The sequence below is a fragment of the Podarcis cretensis genome, assembly GCF_951804945.1.
Source record: "Podarcis cretensis genome assembly, chromosome: Z".
In the NCBI taxonomy this organism is placed as follows: domain Eukaryota; kingdom Metazoa; phylum Chordata; class Lepidosauria; order Squamata; family Lacertidae; genus Podarcis; species Podarcis cretensis.
The window spans coordinates 50,113,261-50,135,301 of record NC_137184.1 but is presented as its reverse complement, the minus strand read 5'-3'; the positions used below and the strand labels follow the sequence as shown (position 1 = coordinate 50,135,301).

The window sequence follows — 22,041 nt, the reverse complement described above, 5'->3', positions numbered from 1 at the left end:
ATTTTCCCATTTCCTCTATGCTAGCTTTGAAAGCCTTGTTATCACCTCAGTCACTTGCCACAGCAAGGAGAATCCATCAGCTTCCCCTGCCAGTTCATGCAAGAGATGGTCTTGAGTATCCCAGCATCCCCTTCACAAAGAGGAGTTCCATGCATGCGCATTGATGAACGCATAGGGCCCTTCACATAGCTGAGATGGGACTGAGCTATCCAGCACGATCCCCTCATGTATTCTCAAGTGAACCCCCTATTACACGACAGGCATTAGCCTCTTGTGCATGCTACAAACACTTTTCCTGATGTTAAACCCGTGGTAGAAAGCTGTTGTCCTGAGTGTTTGTCTGGAATGACAGCTCCACTGATACTGGTTCATCCTTCCTCTAAAGAAGTAAAAATATGTGAAGTCTAAATCTGAGATAAGACAGGCAACTCAAGGTTACCAAGTGGTGAGTTACGCAGCACATGTTCGCTTCCAGGGTCCTGTTGGTAAGCCCGCCATAGACAAAACATACGCATATTTTTTTAAGTTTCTAGATCAGTGGTTTCCAAACTTCCATGGATCACTTGACTATTGCTGATGGTCTTTGTGGACCATTTAATGGCTTTTCTGCCTTTTGTAGCAATTGTAACATGCTGCGATGAGACAATGTATTATCTTTAATTGCATTTTTATTGTTGCTTTTATTTCTTGTGTTTCATTGCACTACAGTTTGCATTCCATAAAACTCAAATAAACTACAGTATGAGAAATAAAAGAAGCAACAACAATTACAATTAAAAATTAAGTGAATATTAAGGCACACCATCTGAATGAAGCTCATGGACCACAGTTTGGGAACCTCTGTTCTAGATAATAATGTATGACTGTAAATTACTGATAAAAATTGGAAGCAAGGCCTAAGTAAGATTTTAATTTGGTGTGCAGGTGGTCATTGGCAAAATACATGTGGATGTTTGCCTAAATGTATGCAAGTTGTGGAATCTGCTTGTTTCCTTGTGAGGTAAATGAGTTTAGCCTAGTATAGAAATAAGCTTCTTTTTTTCTGACAGTTTACACAACCCTCATCATGGTCAGCATTCCCTAAGATTCACCTTGGTATAGCTGGCAACTGCCAATAAAATAAAATAAAAATAAAAATTGGTAAACATAGCACTTCCTCAGTCATGCCCTTCCCAAAGCCAGTATTGTGGAGCTTGCACATCCATATAATCTTTTCTTTTTAGAAGTCATTCAATGCAGTGGGCAGTATTCAACTGAAGGTGTGAGTGGAGCAATTTCAGTTTGCGCCATGGGAATTTTTCGCACTCCCCTCTCTACAGATGCTCCACCTGCCCTCCCCAAATCTGCTCCGGGTGGTTGAGGGAGCCACTAGAACAGGTTTAGGGGGTGCTGTGTTGAATACAAGCCAATGCAATTTTATCCAATTCATTTGTGTTACATGACCAACTCTACTGAACAATTTTAATGTTTTTTATGCTCCTGGTTGGATCATTCCCCCCCACCCAGACACTTTTACAGTCAGTTAAAACATTTGCTCCTGTAATGGTAGGATTCTATTTTTTAAAAAGAAAAGTTGTAGGTTTTTCCACAGGATTCCCCAAAGTTCCCCCAGGAACAAGTCCCAACTTCTTCAGCTTCTTTTCTACAGTAGAATTTCATCCCTTGCTTGAAAACTCACCCAAACTTTGCTTTCTGGTGGGGAGAATATTGCCACTAGGAGGAGCAGATGTTCTGGGCTTGGAGGGTCTTCTGGGCTGGTGATGGGGTGCATGTGCAGGACCAAGGGTTGGGCATGGATGGTTTGGAAACACGATGGCAGCCCAACCCTCACTGCCTATAATGGCTTTGTAACACAGAGTGGCCCGAGCTGCAAAACATATAAGGAAAAAGTATGTTGGCTTATATTACATATGTATGTTCTGTATTATTATTTTAATACTACTGTTAAAACATTGTCATGGCCCTTGGGTAGAACAATAAACTTATAAAACTTGAACTACTTCACTATCATGTAAGTGTTCAACCATCAGATGCTGCTAGAGCACCACAGCAGTTATGGCTTCTGCAATGCATAGAAGGAGCATTAAGCACATAGCAAAAGTCAACTACAGTGAAAGTAGCTAAGTTTCCTGTTGCAGCAGAATTGTTTGGGAGTGTGTGTGTTAAAGCACATAGCCTCAGACTTTGCATAATTTACCTGTAGGCAAATGATCACCCTCCCAAAATTAACCTTCCTTTCAAATCCTCCCAATCTGGATTCCCCTAGCCCAACTTCACAAATGGCAGAAAAAAAATTACACCTAATTAAAAAATATACACTCAAACCCCTCTCACACAAAAGAATAATTCTCATTACAGCCACCAACTACACCTTAAGCCACCCCCAACCTCTCTCACCACCAAGGAAATACAACAAGTGAATAGTAACACATACAAGTAACGCTGACACCCCCCAAGTTGAATAATAGAAGCATAACCACCCAACCACACGCCCCTTGCCATTCCCCCTCCCCCTTTTCCCCCTTTTTTCTTCCTCTTCCTAATTGTTTAAACCAATTCATGAACCAAGAACTTATACACTGACCACTAATAATGAAATATATGTTGTAGATATTTTTCCACATTTATGGTGCTATTTTTTTAAAGTTTTCCAATTTAATAATCCAATAAAAGCCACATTAAAATATTCCAAATTACAATACAATAAAAAAATCCAAATATAAATGCCAAATTTTATATCTTTGGGTGACTTCCCATGCTCTGAATTTTGCAAAGTGCTGATATTATGCTATTTTTGTGATATACAAATGACATGATAAATCTTGGTATACTTATTTGTATAACATTATTCTTGTTTATAAAACCCAATAAAAAATCAAAAGCAAAACATGGGGGAGGTGGAGAATCTGTCTCTCTAGCAATGATGAAGATGGGTGGGGCAGGGGAGGAGGGAATTTCCACACAGTGCAGCTTCACCCAGCGTGGCTGAATTGTAGAGTTTAAAAAATGCACCTGCCACAGTTACTTGCTTTGTAGAGTTCCCAAAAGCAAAAGAAAAGGTGGAGGACTCTCTTCACTCATGGACTTTCTGGTGACATCCCCCTACATGGGAGCAGTTCCTGAGAAAATATTTCTCAGTGGTAGAAGCTCCGGCCACTCATTGGAGACCTTCTAATCCCCTTCCCGTCTAGCCTAATACCGACCCTGCTGAAAGCCTAGAATTGATAGCCGAGCTGAAAACTGGTAAGGCCCCTGGGCCAGATTTGGTCCCTGTTGAGGCTATAAAGCTTCATTCGGCATGGTGGGCAGGGATTTTAGCTAAAATGTTCGACGCAATAAATGCCACGGGCTTAATTCCAGGAATGTGGAAGGAGGCCATTATAATTCCTATCTACAAAAAAGGCCCTCCCGGTGACCCAGGGAATTATCGGAATATCAGTCTGCTATCGTCCATTGGGAAAATATATGCCCGTTTTTTGCTGGCAAGGTTGATGAAGTGGTCAGTTGAGGCTGACCTGATTGGACATGAGCAAGCTGGATTTAGATTAAACCAATCCACAACAGACCAGGCAATTATTCTTTATCACTTAGCCCGGAAATACTCGACACCTAGACGGGGCCAACTTTGCGCAGCTTTCATAGATTTGAAAGCTGCGTTTGATAGTATCCCGAGGAAATTACTATGGGATAAACTTGCCATTTGGGGAATAGATGGAAGGCTCCTGTGGCTTATTTCCCAACTTCACGCCGGGTCCGTGGCCAGGGTGAGATTATCCCCTGCTGGAGACCTGACTAACCCAGTGCCAGTAAATAAGGGTGTACGCCAGGGTTGTATTTTAGCGCCGCTTCTTTTTAACTTATTTATCAGTGATATGAGGAACCCATTAGCCGTCTCACATAAATTTATCCACTCCCCTCGTATAGCCGATTACAGTTGTCCTTTACTTCTCTACGCAGATCATGCTGTACTACTCTCTTACTCCAGAGTGGGTTTAAGGAGGGCACTAAAGATTTTTGTGACATATTGCCATTCTAATCATCTGTCTATTAACCACACCAAGTCCAAAGTACTGATATTTTCAAGGAGTCGAAAACTTTATTCATGGAAACTGGAGGGCATGAAAATCGAACAAGTACACAAATATTTAGGAATTTATTTTCAATATAATTTAGAGTGGAAAGCGCATGTTGAATATCTTCAAAACAAGACAAAAGCCCTATCACACTCCCTCCTTCGTTTTTTCTACTCTGAGGGGGCCTTATTCATCCCTGCGGCCCTGAAAATGTATAGCATTAAAGTGATGGCCACAATGGCCTATGCTGCACCTTTATGGGCTGCCTTTGCAAACCTCTCACCATTAGAGTCACTTCAAAGCCAATTCTTACGCCGACTTTTAAAATTACCAACATGCGTAAGTAATGCGGCTATTCGCTTAGAAATGAAGATCCCGTCAGTGGAGTTAGTTATATGGAGGAGAGTTTTGATCTATTGGATATCCCTATGGCATAAACTCCCGAACCACTATCTCATTCAATGCATGTGGCGAGATGACTTCACAAATTTGTGGTCAGGAAAAATCCTTGCCAAATTGCAGTCCTATGAGATCTTGCCCACTGAATTGCTCAAACTGGATCTAAATGTGGCAAAAAGGTGTATAAATCAAAGGCTGGATGATGCGGAGCTATACCAAAATTTCGTAGCTGGTGGTGGAGCCTGTTCGCCATTAAATTTCGGCATAACCCCTATGTACCGCACTCTGTCCTACTTAACATCGCTTATGGCCGCGTCTCACCGATACGCCTTCATTAGAGCTAGGTTTAATGTCTTTCCAACAAACGTGCTGAGACATAGATTCACTAAGGGCCAAGTCCCTTCAATGTGTGCTTGTGAAATGAAAACATCTGAATCTCTACATCATGTTATGTTTCTCTGCCCTTTGTACAGTTCAGCCCGTGCTAGCATACTAAACTCCATAATCCAGCCAATGGCTGACAAACCAGTAGACCTACAGCTTGCCTGGGTTCTTCAAGATGTGGATCCTTATATTACCCTAAAAAGGTAAAAGGTAAAGGTACCCCTGCCCGTACGGGCCAGTCTTGACAGACTCTGGGGTTGTGCGCCCATCTCACTCAAGAGGCCAGGGGCCAGCGCTGTCCGGAGACACTTCCGGGTCACGTGGCCAGCGTGACAAAGCTGCATCTGGCGAGCCAGAGCCGCACACGGAAACACCGTTTACCTTCCCGCTGGTAAGCGGTCCCTATTTATCTACTTGCACCCGGAGGTGCTTTCGAACTGCTAGGTTGGCAGGCGCTGGGACCGAGCAGCGGGAGCGCACCCCGCCGCAGGGATTCGAACCGCCGACATTTCGATTGGCAAGTCCTAGGCGCTGAGGCTTTAACCCACAGCGCCACCTGCGTCCCATATATTACCCTACAGGTTGCTAAATTCCTAACAGCCGTCCTCTCGTACAAGAGACGGAATGGAATGTTAGCTGATTATTGATAGTTATAAGAATTTTCTATAACGACATCAGATATTGATTTTAGTGTAGTGCAAAATTTTTTAAATTTTAATCTTAATCTTAAACTTTTCTTATGAATGGCTAATATTTGTCCTTGTGAGTTGTGAACTGTGTTATACTACTTGTGGCTTGTTTTATTTGATTTGTTGTGTTGTGTTGTGTTTCATGATGGGCGTAAAGCCGAATAAACATTTTGACATTTTTTCTGGTGACATGCATAAACTATGGCTGCTGCTTGATTCCTGGTATTTTAAGCTATTTGTTTAAAGAGACAGCTTGAGGCAGTATATACCCTTCAGGCTGAAGGAAACTCTTAGGCAGATTAGTTGTAAGCTGTGAAGCACCCACCTGGGGGCAGCCTTAACAAACACAAACCTTTGCAATGCTACCAGTGGGAGTTCTCATCTCTCTCTCTCTCAATTTGTTTTCCCCTCTTTAAATAAGCCACCCAGGTCCCCCCCTATAATCAGATTCTGGCAGACTGCACACAGACTTTGCAATAAAAAAAGCCACAGAGAGAAAATGAAATATGGATCTATTATTTTTATGTTTATTTCCCCCCTCTGTACTGATGAGGAGTAAGGCAACCCATTCATTGAGGATAATGCGAGGACCTGCTACACATCTCCAGCAGTAAACAAAATTCAGTTAATGAGTGGTATTCAAGTTTTCATTAGTTTTCCTGAGTATAATGCTTGCACTTTTCTGATGCTTCTTTCACACTACAGCAACTCTTGCTTTATGGAATTGTGGCTTTTCTGGCTGAGAGAGCAGCATGTGGCACTCTCATTCAACCAGTGGCTATGGTGTGACACAGCCATGAGCCCCATTGGACCCCTACCCTTTCCACACGTGGGATTCTGTCTCCCCCTCACCATTACCCTCTCCCCCCCCAGGAAAGGGCAGGAAAGAACTGTCTGCTCATCTACTGCCCTCACTTTACTCTGCCCTCATCTACTGCCCTCACTATCCTCACTTTACTCCTGTGATTTTCCAGATTTTTTGGGGAGGGGGAAACTGTTAACAGATTTTCCCCCAGAATAAAACATCATGGAAGTGGGCATCAGATTTCCATTAGTGGAAGTGGCTTTTATGTCCTGCGAAAGCTCCGATATAATCTGGAAATCAGCAGTGAAACCTTGGGGAGATGACTGCTGCCTTCATCGTCATTGGTTGCTGGGAGACTAGAAATCTGGGAGTACCAGGTTGTATTCATAATGAAAAAAAGAACAAAACCTGTGAAAAGATCCCTTGTACTCTCTTCCTCATGTTCCTCACAGTCCCTCTCCTGCAACAGCTTCTTATTAGGCTTCCAAGGGCAGGAGGTGTTCAGAGTTGATTTGGGAGGGGAGGGGGATAGAGGAAGAAAGATGTTAAAGTACCTACATAGGTGGCATTGAAGGGCAACTCAGAAGACTCAAACCAAGTCGCGATTAAGAGAACTTTAATAAACATTGGCTTTTGAGGTATGTCTCTAAGCTCACAAGGAGTAAAGGGGGGGGCAAAGAAACCACTGTTAGTTATTTCCTTTGCACACCCACACCCACACCCAGGTCTGAAAACCATTCCTTAACTTTCTTTAAAAACCTTTGAATCTCAAAATGTTTCGTACACTGGTGCAGTCAGGTCCATTCAGAACAGAAGCCATTGTAAGCAACACAAAAGATTGAATTAGCTGGTCATAGAATTATAGTATTGCAGCTGGGACACCAAAGGTCATCTATTCCAGCCCCCGCAATGCAGGAATCTCAGTCTCAATCTCATCCCTGACAGATGACCACAGCTTAGAAACCTCTACTGAAGGAGAGTCCACCACCTTCCAAGGTAGTCCACCCCACTGTCAAACAGATCTTGCCATCAGAACGTTCTTCCCAATGTTTAGTTGGAATCTCCTTTCTTCTTATTTGGGTGCTCCCCTCTGGAGCAGGAGAAAACAAGCTTGCTTCCTCTTCCACATGATGGCCCTTCAGATCTTTGAAGATGGCTCTCATATCACCTCTTTGTCTTCTCTTTCCAAGGCTAAACAAATGTACCCACTTCCCTCAACCATTCATCCTAAGGCACTTCATGATCTTGGTCACTCTTCTCTGAGACTTTGATCTTCTCTGTTGCAGTTCTTGAACAGCACACAAAACCACCAGCAACAGGGAATCTTTTCTTTAAGTGTGTGGGACAACACCAGTTCCCCTCGTCATGCTTCTTTGTTGTGCCCATGCACACATTTTTATTATGACACTGTTTGTTAATTGCAGATTGCGTAGTTTTGATCACAAAGCTGTGCAATATTTGCAAGTGTTCCTCTACCAGATGAAAAATACTGTAGGTCAATGTTGCACTTGGGGGAAGAAACCCACAGTTTATCAGCTGCCTGCTCCACATTTCTCTGAGAAGCTCAAGGTTATATGCAGACAAAACAAGCAACTGCTCAAGCCTTCTCTTTGAAGTGAAGATGCTTCTTTTTTATATATATATAAATTATTTTTGCATTTTACATTTTACACAGACAAGTGAAATAAAAACATAAATATATAAACCTCCTTCCCCATTGTGGATCATAATAAGATGCTTCTTATTCATTATTTGGGGGGATAACTTTTATTAGGCTTTCAAGAACAAGAAGGTGCATAAGAAGCAGATGCCTGCCTGTGGAATGAAATGTTGTTGTTGTTGTTTAGTCGTTTAGTGGTGTCCACCTCTTCGTGACCCCATGGACCAGAGAACGCCAGGCACTCTTGTCTTCCACTGTCTCCCGCAGTTTGGTCAGACTCATGTTTGTAGCTTCGAGAACACTGTCCAACCATCTCGTCCTTTGTCGTCCCCTTCTCCTTGTGCCCACCATCTTTCCCAACATCAGGGTCTTTTCCAGGGAGTCTTCTCTTCTCATAAGGGGGCCAAAGTATTGGAGCCTCAGCTTGACGATCTGTCCTTCCAGTGAGCACTCAGGGCTGATTTCCTTCAGAATGGATACATGTGATCTTCTTGCAGTCCATGGGACTCTCAAGAGTCTCCTCCAGCACCAGAATTCAAAAGCATCCATTCTTCGGCGATCAGCCTTCTTTTTGGTCCAGCTCTCACTTCCATACATCACTACTGGGAAAACTATGGCTTGAACTATACGAACCTTTGTTGGCAAGGTGATGTCTCTACTTTTTAAGATGCTGTCTAGGTTTGCCATTGCCTTTCTCCCAAAGATCGTGACTGCTGTCACCATCTGCAGTGATCATGGAGCCCAAGAAAGTAAAATCTCTCACTGCCTCCATTTCTTCCCCTTCTATTTGCCAGGAGGTGATGGGTCCAGTGGCCATGATCTTCGTTTTTTTGATGTTGAGCTTCAGACCATATTTTGCGCTCTCCTCTTTCACACTCATTAAAAGGTTCTTTAATTCCTCCTCACTTTCTGCCATCAGGGTTGTGTCATCTGCATATCTGAGGTTGTTGATATTTCTTCTGGCGATCTTAATTCCGGCTAGGGATTCATCCAGCCCAGCCTTTCGCATGATGAATTCTGCATATAAGTTAAATAAGCAGGGAGACAATATACAGCCTTGTCGTACTCCTTTCCCAATTTTGAACCAGTCAGTTGTTCCAGATCCAGTTCTAACTGTAGCTTCTTGTCCCACATAGAGATTTCTCAGGAGACAGATGAGGTGATCAGGATCCCTTTTTTTTTTCTTTTCTCCTTGCACTTTTATCCGAAACTACAAATACATGACAGGAGCAAGAGATGCTGGCCCAGAAGCATCCCTGAACACAAAGGGGATTGAGGAGAACAATAACAAAGTCTCTCTGGAGCAGAGTTCATGCGGAGAGGTCACTGTTGTCAAATCGCTCCTGATCATACACCTCGGCCACCACCTTCCAGCCAGCAAACCAGCGGCCATTCAGCGCCTGGATGGCTTTGTGCATCTCTGAGGCCATGGAGAACTCAACAAAGATCTTGACAATGATTTCAACATCCTCCTCCTCGCCCTGCTTCTCTTGGTAGACGATGACCCTGTTGACAGCCCCAAACTTGCCACACTCTTCTGTCACTTCCCCTTCCAAGTCATCGTCAATGTCTTTGGGGTCCACCATATTGCGCAAGACCATCACAGTTGACTCCTGCTTCCGAAGCAGCTTCTGCATGACCATGTGACGGGTGCTGCTGCCAGAGATGCTCATGTGCTCCTGCTCACTGAGCATTTCTGGCCTCTCAGACTCCTGGAAAACTTCCTCCTCTTCCTTCTCCTTCTTTACTTCTAGCAGGCCCAGTGTTGGGGGGCTGACCAATATGGGGTTCACCACACCCACCTGGGGAATGGTGACGGGAATGGGTGGGCGAGCAGGGGTCACACCTGTGATTACACCTGGTGCTTGGGCAGCCATCACAGCCTGTGGTAAAGCGCCTAGGGGCTCTGCTAAGGTCAGTGCCGGCGTCACCAGCCCTGGAGTTGTTAACGTGCTGAGGACGGCAGCTCCTGTCACACCTGCCACAGCTTCCTGAGCTGTGATCTTTGCTGTGGCAGCAGCGGCTGCAACTGCCGCTGCTGGGGGCAAGCCTCCTGGAGTGGCAGGAGTCAAGAGCGGCATAGGGGGCGTGACAGCTTTGCCCACTCGGAAGTACTGGCCCCCCAAGTCAAAGAGGTTCATGGACGAGACAGCATCTTGCGAAGACTGTGCCTTCTCATATTCAATGAATCCATAGCCTTTGTGCTTCCCTGTCGTGGGGTCCCGGGCCAACGTGCAGGACTTGATCTTCCCAAAGGCCTCAAAAACACTCTTGATGTCATCATCCGAAAGGTCCTGGTGAACTGAGGCCACGTAGATGCGGTTGAAGGCCCGTTCCTCCTCCGCCAGCTGGTCGATGATGGGCTGGGCCTGGCCAATGTTGCTGGGCCTCCCCACCTTGATGTTCCATCCCCCCAGCATGACGGAGTTCATCTGCTCCAGGGCCAGCTGAGCAGCTTCAGGCACCTCATATTCCACAAAAGCAAAGCCCTTGTGCTTCATGGTCACAGAGTCCCAGGACATGTCGATGCTCTTGATGGGGCCGAAGGGGGCAAAGGCCTGACGGATCGTGTCCTCTCCAAGCTCATAGTAAATAGAGCCCACGTAGACCCGGCACATGATGGCCAGAGCCCGCTGCCTCTGGGCTGCCATCGATTGTAAAGGTGAGAGAGGATCTCCAAAGCCCATTGTCACTGCTGCCATCTGAAGGTTGGTGAGCTGCTGCTGTTGGTGGGCAATAGTCTGCTTCACCAAGACACTCTTGATGCTCTGCTCCATTGCATACTTCTTGGCCTTCTGAAGAGCCTCCTGCTGCTCTGGGGTGAGAGGAGGGAGTCCCAACTTGGCTGCTGTGCTTTGTCCATTTTCTACCTTGACGGTCTCTGTGCCCAGAGAGATCGCTGTCGTCGTCGCCATCTTCCCCGACTCCTCCTTCCCCGAGTGCCAGGATCCCATTTCTTTAAGAACTTGCCATAGTTTGCTGTGGTCGACACAGTCAAAGGCTTTTGCATAATGAAGCAGAAGTAGATGTCTTTCTGGAACTCTCTAGCTTTATCCATAATCCAGCACATGTTTGCAATTTGGTCTCTGGTTCCTCTGCCTCTTCTAAATCCAGCTTGCACTTCTGGGAGTTCTCGGTCCACATACTGCTTGAGCCTTCCTTGTAGAATTTTAAGCATAACCTTGCTAGCGTGTGAAATGAGTGCAATTGTGCGGTAGCTGGAGCATTCTTTGGCACTGCCCTTATTTGGGAATGGGATGTAGACTGATCTCCAATCCTCTGGCCACTGCTGAGTTTTCCAAATTTGCTGGCATATTGAGTGTAGCACCTTAACAGCATCGTCGTTTAAAATTTTAAATAGTTCAGCTGGAATATCATCACTTCCACTGGCCTTGTTATTAGCAGTGCTTTCTAAGGCCCATTTGACTTCAGTGGAATGAAATAAAAGGTAAAGGTAAAGGTACCCCTGCCCGTACGGGCCAGTCTTGACAGACTCTGGGGTTGTGCGCCCATCTCACTTAAGAGGCCAGGGGCCAGCGCTGTCCGGAGACACTTCCGGGTCACGTGGCCAGCGTGACATCGCTGCTCTGGCGAGCCAGAGCCGCACACGGAAACGCCGTTTACCTTCCCGCTGGTAAGCTGTCCCTATTTATCTACTTGCACCCGGAGGTGCTTTCGAACTGCTAGGTTGGCAGGCGCTGGGACCGAGCAGCGGGAGCGCACCCCGCCGCAGGGATTCGAACCGCCGACCTTTCGATTGGCAAGTCCTAGGCGCTGAGGCTTTAACCCACAGCGCCACCTGCGTTTCCCAGTGGAATGAAATAGTCTGTTGCAATTGCATTACACTGTGATACTTTGGCAAACTCCGCAAACACTCACAGAACCAATATAACAAATAAATTAGGTAACTAAGTGAAATAAAATCAAATTTCCCCTATGTCCTCCAAACCAACATAATCTTTGGGTCCCAAGTGTTTCCTTCTCATTTATCAGTACAGTCATACCTCGGGTTACAGACGGTTCAGGTTGCCTTTTTTTGGGTTATGGACCGCCGAAACCCAGAAGTACGGGTTATGTCCGGGTTTCGGTGGTCGTGCATGTGCAGAAGCACTAAATCACGCTTTGCGCATGTGCAGAAATGCTGAATCGCAACCCGCATGTGTGCAGACGTGCTGCTGTGGGTTGCGAACACTGCAGGTTGCAAACGTGCATCCCACACAGATACGTTCACAACCCGAACATCCACTGTACTCTAACCACTACACCACATTGGCTTACAAGGTAAAGGTATCTTAAAAGTTAGTCATCATCATGATCATGATCATGATCATGATCATGATCATGATCATGATCATCATCATCATCATCATCATCATCATCATTCTTTTATTATTTGTACCCCATCCATCTGACTGGGCTGCCTCAGCCACTATGGGCAGCTTCCAACATATAAAAAAACATAAAAAAACATAATAAAACATCAACCATTAAAAACTTTCCTGAACAGGCTGCCTTCAGATGTCTTCTAAAAGTCAGATAGTTGTTATATACTGTAGTTACTCCTCTTCTTGACATCTGACGGGAGGGGGTTCCACAGGGAGGGAGCTACCACCGAGAAGGCCCTCTGCCTGGTTCCCTGCAAGCTCACTTCTCGCAGGGAGGGAACCGCCAGAAGGCCCTCGGAGCTGGACCTCAGTGTCTGAGCTGAACGATGGGGGTGGAGATGCTCTTTCAGGTAAACAGAGGTGAGTGAGATTAATGGACAAATAAAGTACAACCACGATGGCAAGGAAACTTGATAGAAAACAGAAAGAATGTATGTATTTCATTTCACTTTTAATTTGTATACCACCTTTCTATATTACTATACACCATACTATACTATACTATACTATACTATACTATACTATACTATACAGTTGACAGTAACAGTAAAGACCTTATAACAACAAAGACCTTATAACAATCTGATCCAAAACAAAAATGTCATAATAAAAACATAACTTTAAAATCAACAACTTATATCAAAGTGATATTCAACAATCCATTAGTATATAATAGTACACAATAAAATTAAATATCAGCAAATAACAATTAAACAGAAATTCACCACTAACAATTACAACAAATAATTTCTAAACTATAATAAATAAGAATAGCAGCAAGTCACAGAGCAGACACTTTGCTACTCAAGACCCTTTTCACTGAAGATGCCCAGAGGCAAGTCTTCTGCCTGCAAGACATGTACACTCCCTACCAATAAGCTATGATCATGCCACGGTCTTCCAAAGCCGAAGCTTCTTATTCCTCCCACCAAATGACTATACAGTGGTACCTCGGGTTAAGTACTTAATTCATTCCAGAGGTCCGTTCTTAACCTGAAACCGTTCTTAACCTGAGGCACCACTTTAGTTAATGGGGCCTCCCGCTGCTGCCAGTGCATGATTTCTGTTCTCATCCTGAGGCAAGGTTCTGACTTAACCCGAGGTACTACTTCCGGGTTAGTGGAGTCTGTACCCAAAGTGTTTGTAACCCGAGGTACCACTGTACTGGCTCCCAGGTGCCTTCTGCATCTGGCATAGACTGCATCTGGTGCTTTGAAGAGCTGCCTCTCGCTTCTGCTCTTATTTCCAAATGCACCTTTACCCGTGACATCCCACCCAGCTGCCAGGTGGTCTCCTGCAACCCCTCTCCTTATTTCTGTCCCTCCTTATGCATGGGACTATAAGGGGTTCTGGAGCCACTGGTTCTCAGTTCCCTCATCACCCTTCAGTGCAGGCATCTCTGAATCAGTCTCCTTCCCTCTGCTGGTGCTGCGATTTGGAGTGCTCCTCTGCTTCTTCTTTCAGCATCTTTCACCATCTGAGGGGAAACAGGGATGTGGCTCCTCTGGCCTCTTTGCTGTGACCTGCCCCCCCCCTTTCTCTGGCACATGTCCCCCTTTCCGCTAAACTCAGCAAGGCATTCAGCAAAGCATTCCCAAATGCCTTCGCCACCTCAAGGGCAGGAAGACAAGGAGCAACGCAATGTGTTGGAGTGTCCTCCTGTGTCAGGGCTGCTTGACGTCCTGTCACCAAACTCAGCGAGAGGAGGGGCATTCTGTAAAGTGCTCCCACTCATCTTGTCCAGTGGGGACGGGTGGTGGGTTCTGCCTGTGGCAGGGCAGGTGGGGGTCTCCTTCTTTCCACCTGAGGTGGCTGCTTCACTCCACCTCATCTGTGGGCCAGCTCTGACATCCCAGTGCCATGCATGCTGCTTTCCCCCCTTGACTTTTGTATATTGCTGAGGCCAGAAAAACAGACAGAGTGATGATATGTTTGGAGAGGTCAGAGGAGAGAGAGAGAAGGCCAGGAAGAGGTACAGTCAAGAAGTACAGTCATAACTCGAAAGTCAAACGGAATCCATTCTAGAAGTCTGTTTGACTTCCAAAATGTTCAGAAACCAAGGCATGACTTTCTGCAGCCAATCGGAACCCGCGGAACCTGCATCGGACGTTCGTGTTCCAAAGAACATTCGCAAACCGGAACAGTCACTTCTGGGTTTGCAGCATTTGGGAGCCAAAACGTTCAAGCCACAAGGTGTTCATCTTCTGAGATATGATTCTAACTGAGTGGCTGCAGAGGTGGGGCAGACTCAAGGGAGTGCCTATTCCTCTGCTCTTGGAGAAAAGGCTTTAGGCAACTCTGGTTGTCCTCCATTAGGCTAACAGGTTCCTTTCTCACCAACCCAAAGTCCTGGGTTAGTTGACCAAGTTGACCAGGCCATCTCTCTGCACACTACTGTAGCTGCAATGTATTCAGATTCTGTGGAAGATAAGGCTATACAATTCTGTTTATAACTGCCTCATGAAATGGGACCATTTCCAAATATAAATACATATCCACCTGTGGATTTATAATCAGTTTTACATCCAGCCCAATCGGCATCAGTAAAACCAATCATTTTAGGATTATTAACAGCTGGTAATCTTAATTTACAGTTTATTGTACCCCGTAAGTATCAAACCACTGAACCATCCAGTCATATTCAGTGGGAGCATTTACTTTTCTACTTAGAATTCCCATGGCACTGGCTAAGTCAGGTCTACATGTAGTAACAAGACACAAAAGCTTTCCAATCACTGACCTGCACTCATTGTTGTCTGGCAATGGCTTTGAATCATCTTGATTCTTTAAAAAGTCAGTAGTCATGGGTGTGGCAACTGAGTACGCTTCTTGCATCTGCATGCTTTAGATCATTTCAGAAATCTTTTGCTTTTGGCTAAGAAGAAATGAACCGTCTTCTTCTCTTTTAACTTGAATTCCAAGACAGTACTGTCTAGCTTTAGAATGTCTATATTTATCCTGTTTGGGCCTTATTAGCTGGAGGTTGCCTTTCTCTATAGTCCACAGAGTCTTGTTGTCTATGGTCCAAGAATGGGTCTCTGTGCCCTCTATCTATGAGCATGTTTTCCTTTCTTTTCCTTTGTTTGTATAATGCTGTTAAAATATTGGAGTTTGTATGATTAAAACTCCAAAGAAACTTTTCCTAAAAATAACAAAGGTGTTTTTTTTGTTACATTGGCTGTACTTCATGCCAAATGGACTTTCTTATTAATCGAGTTGAGAAAGACCCATCTAGTACACCCTGCTGTAATGCAGGAATCTCAACACACAGTCTCCCATCCCATTTAGAACCATACCAGACCTTGTCCATACGGGCCAGTCGTGTCCGACTCTAGGGTTGTGCGCCCATCTCACTTAAGAGGCCGGGGGCCAGCGCTGTCCGGAGACACTTCCGGGTCATGTGGCCAGTGTGACAAAGCTGCTCTGGCGAGCCGGCACCAGCACAGCACACGGAAACGCCGTTTACCTTCCCGCTAGAAAGCGGTACCTATTTATCTATTTGCACTTAGGGGTGCTTTCGAACTGCTAGGTGGGCAGGAGCTGGGACCAAAAGACGGTAGCTCACCCCGCCGCGGGGATTTGAACCGCCAACCATGCGATCGGCAAGTTCTAGGCACTGAGGTTTTACCCACAGCGCCACCCGCGTCCCTATTAGGAGAATAGCTTCCCCTATATGCAATTTTAGGTGATTCTTTTCAAGAAGAGCTAAAATTCATGCCTCCATAAAACACACAATTATTCCGGGGCTTCTGGCAATCTTGTCTTTGGCCATTCAGTAGTCCAATGCAGTGCTGGGGCAGAAGCACTTGAATGGATGTTGTTCCACTGCAAAGGAACATCTTTCCTCTTGCCAGAGGTTTGGTTCGGGGCTGTTTGAGACCTATCCCAGGGTCTCACAAATTTCAATTGCTTTACCCAGGCTCGCTTCTTAGCCAGAGGCCGCACTGGTAAAGCAAACTTGGTGGTGCTTTAACGGCAGAATAAGCCACCCTCCCTTGCCCCAGGACAAGCCAGCCATTCTACAGCTTGAGGCAAGGGCCAGTTTCTTGCTACTATAGCACTTTCAAATGATGGTGCATTGCACAGCATTACAAATAACAAGGCATACTTGAAATCTTTACTACAATGGCCCTGCTGCTCTTCACTCTACTTAACACTTTCACATTTTTTGCAAGCTGTATAAATTTACTGTTAGGGAAAAATAATTCTCCTTATGATGGGAAATATTTCAAGTCTACTCTATGCAGCCTGATGATGATGCTTTGTTGTTGTTGTTTAGTCATTTAGTCGTGTCCGACTCTTCGTGACCCCATGGACCAGAGAACGCCAGGCACTCCTGTCCTCCACTGCCCCCCGCAGCTTGGTCAGACTCATGCTGGTAACCTCGAAAACACTATCCAACCATCTCGTCCTCTGTCGCCCCCTTCTCCTTGTGCCCTCCATCTTGATGATGATGCTAATAATAATAATAATAATAATAATAATAATAATAATAATATGCCACCCATCTGACGAGGTTGCCCCCAGCCACTCTCGGCAGCTCCCAACAAAAAATAATAAAAGCACAATATGACATCACACATTAAAATCTTCCCTGAACAAACCCATCCTTGACAGGGAAAAGTAGCAAAATGCAACACTGACTTGCAAAATGATGCAGTTTCCCTGCCATGGCTTATTTGTTGACCCCTTTAGGTCTTAGGAGGTGAAAAAGCCAAACAGGCTGCTGCTTTTTTCACCTCTTGCATTCAAATAGGCATCCCGTTCCCTACTGAAAACCTAACAACCTGTGAGAGTGAATGGAATCACCTGCTGCTGCTCCTGCTCCTCCCAGTCACATATCACCCAGTGCAGCAAAGACAGATCAGTGCAACAGAAATTAAGACGGGGCCTGGAATTGGCTAGTGAACTGCCCAGAAAGAAATTGGGAGCTCACAACCCTTTTCTTGACCAATGTTAGGATGGAGAGGGAAGTCTCAGGCAGATGATGACAAGAAGCAGAACCCACTTCTCTTTTTTTCTTTTCCTTCTCCTCCTGCGATGAGGCTACATTTTAATATTTTAATGTTTCAATATTTTAATGTTGTATTTTTATTTTTGTTTTTAAGTTGTAATCATTTAACTTGTTTTTATTATTGCTTGTAAGCCGCTCTGAACCCGGCCTTGGCTGGGGAGGGTGGGGTATAAATAAAAATTATTATTATTATTATTAAAAGCTGCGGCTGTGAAACTGACGCTTGTCAACAGGGGGTCCCTACTCAGGACGCCTGGTGAACTTTTGCTGTTGCTGTATTGCTTTCCAGAGTAGGGAGCCTTATCCTGCTGGGAAGAAAGCAAGAGGCTAACTCCAGAGAGAGCTCCCAGCTAAGAGCGCCCTTGAGCGTATATGATGGGGTTGCCTGTGGAGCCAGACGAGGGAACAACAGGCTCAGCAGCTGGCAAGGCCAGAGCGTGGGTGAGACGGATGCTAGATCTTTATCTGCTGTCAAAGCACTCTGCAAAATAAGCTAATTAAGAGCCCCTGGCTCCAAGCTGGGGGTGCATTTTTTTGTGGAAAGCACATGCCAGGGGCAGACATTGGTAATATGGCATTCAGAGCCAGGAGAAAATTTGCCTCCCCATCCTTATTTTCACTATAATTTCTTTTGGTGCAGTTAATTTTAATGGATCTTCTCAGTGGATACCCATATAAATATAGACTTCTATTATTATTATTATTATTATTATTATTATTATTTCCCACCTCTGCTTGGTACCCTGTGCAGTGGAACTCCCCACACCACCCTAAATCTGGCACTGAACATGCTCCCCCTCCTCCCCCAGCCCCAGGTTATTAAAAAGGTGCAATAAACTCAGGCTTTATTTTAGTTTTGTTGGCAGTGCTCTCCTTCTTGTGCCCCATTCTTCTTCCCTTGACTCTTTTAACTCTCCCAAATAAAAAAATCAGGGACACATTTCTCCTCCCCCCAGAAGATGTTTCATAATACTGTACATTAAAAGAAACTGATCTAAGTAAAAACTAAAACAGAAAAAGAAAATCAACTTGGCAAACAGAGTAATAGCAGTGAGCTAATGAGTAGTGCTAGGAGCAGGTGGCGCTGTGGTCTCAGCCACTGAGCCTCTTGGGCTTGCCATTCGGAAGGTCGGCGGTTCGAATCCCCACGACGGGGTGAGCTCCCATTGCTCTGTCCCTGCTCCTGCCAACCTAGCAGTTCGAAAGCACGTCAAAGTGCAAGTAGCTAAATAGGTACCGCTCCAGCGGGAAGGTAAACGGCGTTTCCGTGCGCTCTGGTTTCCGTCACAATGTTTGGTTGTTCCAGAAGCGGTTTAGTCCTGCTGGCCACATGACCTGGAAAGCTGTCTGTGGACAAACACCAGCTCCCTCAGCCTGAAAGCGAGATGAGTGACGCCAGAGTGGACTTAACCATCCAGGGTTCCTTTACCTTTACCTTTTACCTAATGAGTAGCACCTGTTTATCTACACCAGTGGTGCCCAAACTTTTTTCAAAGAGGGCCAGATGTGATGAAGTGAAGGGCTGTGGGGGTTGACCAAAGCACCAACCAAAGTTGTTGACCTTTTTTAAGAACTTTGGTAAATTTAGGACTGAGCTTTTTTTAGGGTTGGAGTTGTTGAGCTTCTTTTAGGATTGAAGTTGTTGAAGTTTTTTTAGGATTGTACCCCAGGAAATAAACTGCCACAGGGACCGGATTTAATCCGGCAGGCTGGATTAGGCCCCCAAAACAGACTTTGGACATGCCTGATCTACACCATACTGCAAAAAATTGCTTAACATTTTGTCATGCCCCTTTCTGCAGAATTATATGAAGACTTTCTTGTGCAAAGCAGGTTACTCCTCTTTGGACTGCGAAATCCTTGGAATTTCAGCAAAAGCTCAATGATTACACTTTTCTTTTGCGCGCGCGCGCACCCCCCCATATGCATGTAGGAGGGGGTAGATAAGGACTGCGGTGCCAGATTCCATAACTATTCTGGGCTTTGTCCTTAATTTAGCTAAATCTTTTCAATATGAGAGCCACAACAAATTCCAGGTGACTAGGAGCCATGGAGATCTCACAGGTAGGAGACATCACATACAGAAACAGTTCCATACCTAGGGGAACATTTGATGTTTCCTCTTTGTGACGGAGGAGGAAGCGTTATGGGCAATTTTGTAGAATCATACAGAATTCCAACTCAGTTAAATACTTGGGAAGCTAAGAGTCTAAATTTGGGGGGTGGGGAAGAAACTTCAACAGGATCGTGAGAAAACTGCTGTGGACAGCTATGCCAAGGATTACAATAAAAAGGTGAAGTAGGACAGGCAAAAGAAACAGTAGTTTATTAGAAGGAATAATAATGATAATAATAATAATAATAATAATAATAATAATAAACAAAAAACAAAAAACAAAAAAACAGTAGTTTATTAGAAGGAAGTTAAAGCCAACTCCTGCTGATGTTAGTTCTATTATGTCTCATTCAAACTGTTAAGAAGACATATTCACAGAATGTTCTCAGAAACTTTATTTAAAGCAAATACATATATTGCTGTTAATCTTTTTAAATGATTTAATGAAATATGTAGAAATACATAGACAGCAGTATTCTCCCAATCTTCGGTTTTCTTCATTTCTCCTTCTGTGGGGGCTCCTTCTCTCCCATCACCTCTCCCTTCTCTTCCTTCTCTTCTTCATCCGAAGCAAAAGCTGAGGGAAAAGTCAAATAACCACCAGTTAAAATTGGTATGTGATACATGTGCTGCATTTTCATTATGCCATATGTTCATTCTTTTTGGCAAAAAAATGGGCACACAAGGAAGACAGGAAATCTGGGCCACAAGGAAGCAGCAAACCTTGGCTTCAGAGGCACATGCGCAGTCTGCTACTGGCCTCCTGCGTGGAGGAACAACACCTCGGCCAAGACGTCCGCCCAGCAAAGGCAACCCTTGCAAGGTCAGCCTCCTCCCCACAAAGGCGTCTTGAGCTGTGCTCCACACTGGGGGTGGGAGGTGGGGGCTGTAGCCCTCCCACTACCATAAGCCCCTGCCAACATGGCCAGCAGTCATTATGGAGGATGGGACTTGTAGCCCAACAAAATTTGGAGGGACACATCCCCTGGATTTGCAAATACAGGATTCTCAAAATTACCTTCTAGCTCCATCAGCTGTTTCCTTCTGAGAAGTATTTCATTCTTCTTATACAGTCTGTCCAGCACCCTCTCAAGTCGTTTGATTGCCCTCTTCAGTGCCTCATATTCCTGGAGAGGACAGGGGATTGGGAAACATTTACACCAACATTTACACCAATTTACATTAAATTGACTGGCAGCCTCTTGGGAAAGAGTGGATTGCACCTGTCTGCACAAGCCACAGGCTGGACTCAGTTTTGCACTCTTAGAGCTGTTGCCTAAAGCAACAGAGAGCTATGGTTTTCACTCAGAAAGTTCTGCAAAGTTCAGTTATTTAAATCAGTTCGCCTTCTTGCCTTTCACCTTACAACATCCTTCCCCAGCCCGGTGCCCTCCAGGTATAATGGCCACCTTGAGCTGGAGAGACTCACACCCCTTTCCTGCCTCTCCCTCTGCACTTACACTGGTTGGAAACTGGCCACCAGTAGCCGAAGCAGCTCCTCTCGGAGATGTTTTCTTCTCCGAGGGCAGGGTCATCTTCAGAGCCGAAGCTGCTCCGCCCGGAGATGTTTTCTCCTCCGAGGGGAGAGCCATCTTCAGAGCCGCAGCCGCGGCGACAAAAACCGTCTCCAGCCCGGACCCTGCAGTACGCTGAGGGCAGACGCAGAAGCGTGGCAGCTTCGCGCCTCCGCGAAACTTCTCCCGGGACCCCGACTCTTCCGGCCCAGCGGCAGCAGCGCCTTCCACGGCAGGAGTGGGAGCGGGTAATGGGGGCGCGGAGGGCGAAAGGCTCGAGGGTGTCCAAGGGGGCAGAGAAGAATCAGGCACGTCCGACTCGGAGCCTGGGTTCTCGGGCGAAGTGCTCCGTTGCATTCTGCAGGCGCGGCAGCTGTCCCGGCGGCAAGTTCTCTCTCTGATGTACCTGCCTCTGTTTAGGAGCCAAGCGCTCTCCTGGATCGCTCTGAGGTCTGCGCACAACTGCCGCGAGCAGAGATTCCCACCGCTCTTTTAGTCAGCGGAGCCGTCGGGGAAAGGTGGAGCTCGCGGTGCAGCGGCCGCCAATGAGAGGAGAAAGTGGGCGGTTCTCCCTCCCACCCACCGCCCCTTCTCGGCGCATCTGGATCGCAAGAAAACTATTGTTACTAAAAGGCAGAAAATGGATAATGATTACTTTTCCAGCACAGGCCTGGAAAGGGGCGGCGTGCGTCCTGCAGCTTTGCTTTGTTTCCCTGCTGGTTACAAAGGCGCAGTGGACCACGATAAAGCGCCATTAACATATACATATAGATATATATTTTTTATTAAATTTTCTGTTTTACAATTTAAAGTACTCATTTTTACATCCTTACAATATCAATGACTCCCCTTCTCTTTCAATGGTTCATTTTACATATCATAAATCCCTGCATGTTTTACGAAAACTATACCATTCAATATTCCATTATTACTGTACATGCATCAAAACTTATCTACACTGTTAAATTTCTCTTAATGCTGCCAGCATTTTCAGCTGTACTC

At 45.4% G+C, this 22,041-nt stretch overlaps 1 protein-coding gene and 1 pseudogene across 2 annotated transcripts; both read right to left on the bottom strand.

Moving 5' to 3' along the window:
• Window positions 1–9,183: 9,183 nt before the first annotated feature.
• LOC307207398 (poly(U)-binding-splicing factor PUF60 pseudogene) lies at window positions 9,184–10,954 on the bottom strand (annotated as a pseudogene). The gene has a single exon. The product of its transcript is annotated as a poly(U)-binding-splicing factor PUF60 pseudogene (transcript).
• Window positions 10,955–19,372: 8,418 nt separating this feature from the next.
• On the bottom strand, window positions 19,373–21,578 carry LOC307207752 (uncharacterized protein). The gene is made up of 3 exons (XM_079961814.1): window positions 20,986–21,578; window positions 20,544–20,652; window positions 19,373–20,102 (listed from the first exon to the last, which is right to left on the bottom strand). The coding sequence occupies exons 1-3, from the start codon at window positions 21,394–21,396 to the stop codon at window positions 20,023–20,025; spliced, it is 600 nt and encodes a 199-aa protein (XP_079817940.1). The 5' UTR covers window positions 21,397–21,578; the 3' UTR covers window positions 19,373–20,022.
• Between the last annotated feature and the right edge of the window lie 463 nt (window positions 21,579–22,041).

Bases quoted from the DNA above. Each gene is read 5' to 3' on its own strand.
- LOC307207752 (XM_079961814.1), bottom strand. From the start codon at position 21,396: ATGCAACGGAGCACTTCGCCCGAGAACCCAGGCTCCGAGTCGGACGTG. The intron at 20,653-20,985 runs GTAAGTGCAGAG...TGTCCTCTCCAG, and splicing joins GTGGCCAGTTTCCAACCAGT to GAATATGAGGCACTGAAGAG. The intron at 20,103-20,543 runs GTAATTTTGAGA...CTTTTCCCTCAG, and splicing joins ACAGCTGATGGAGCTAGAAG to CTTTTGCTTCGGATGAAGAA.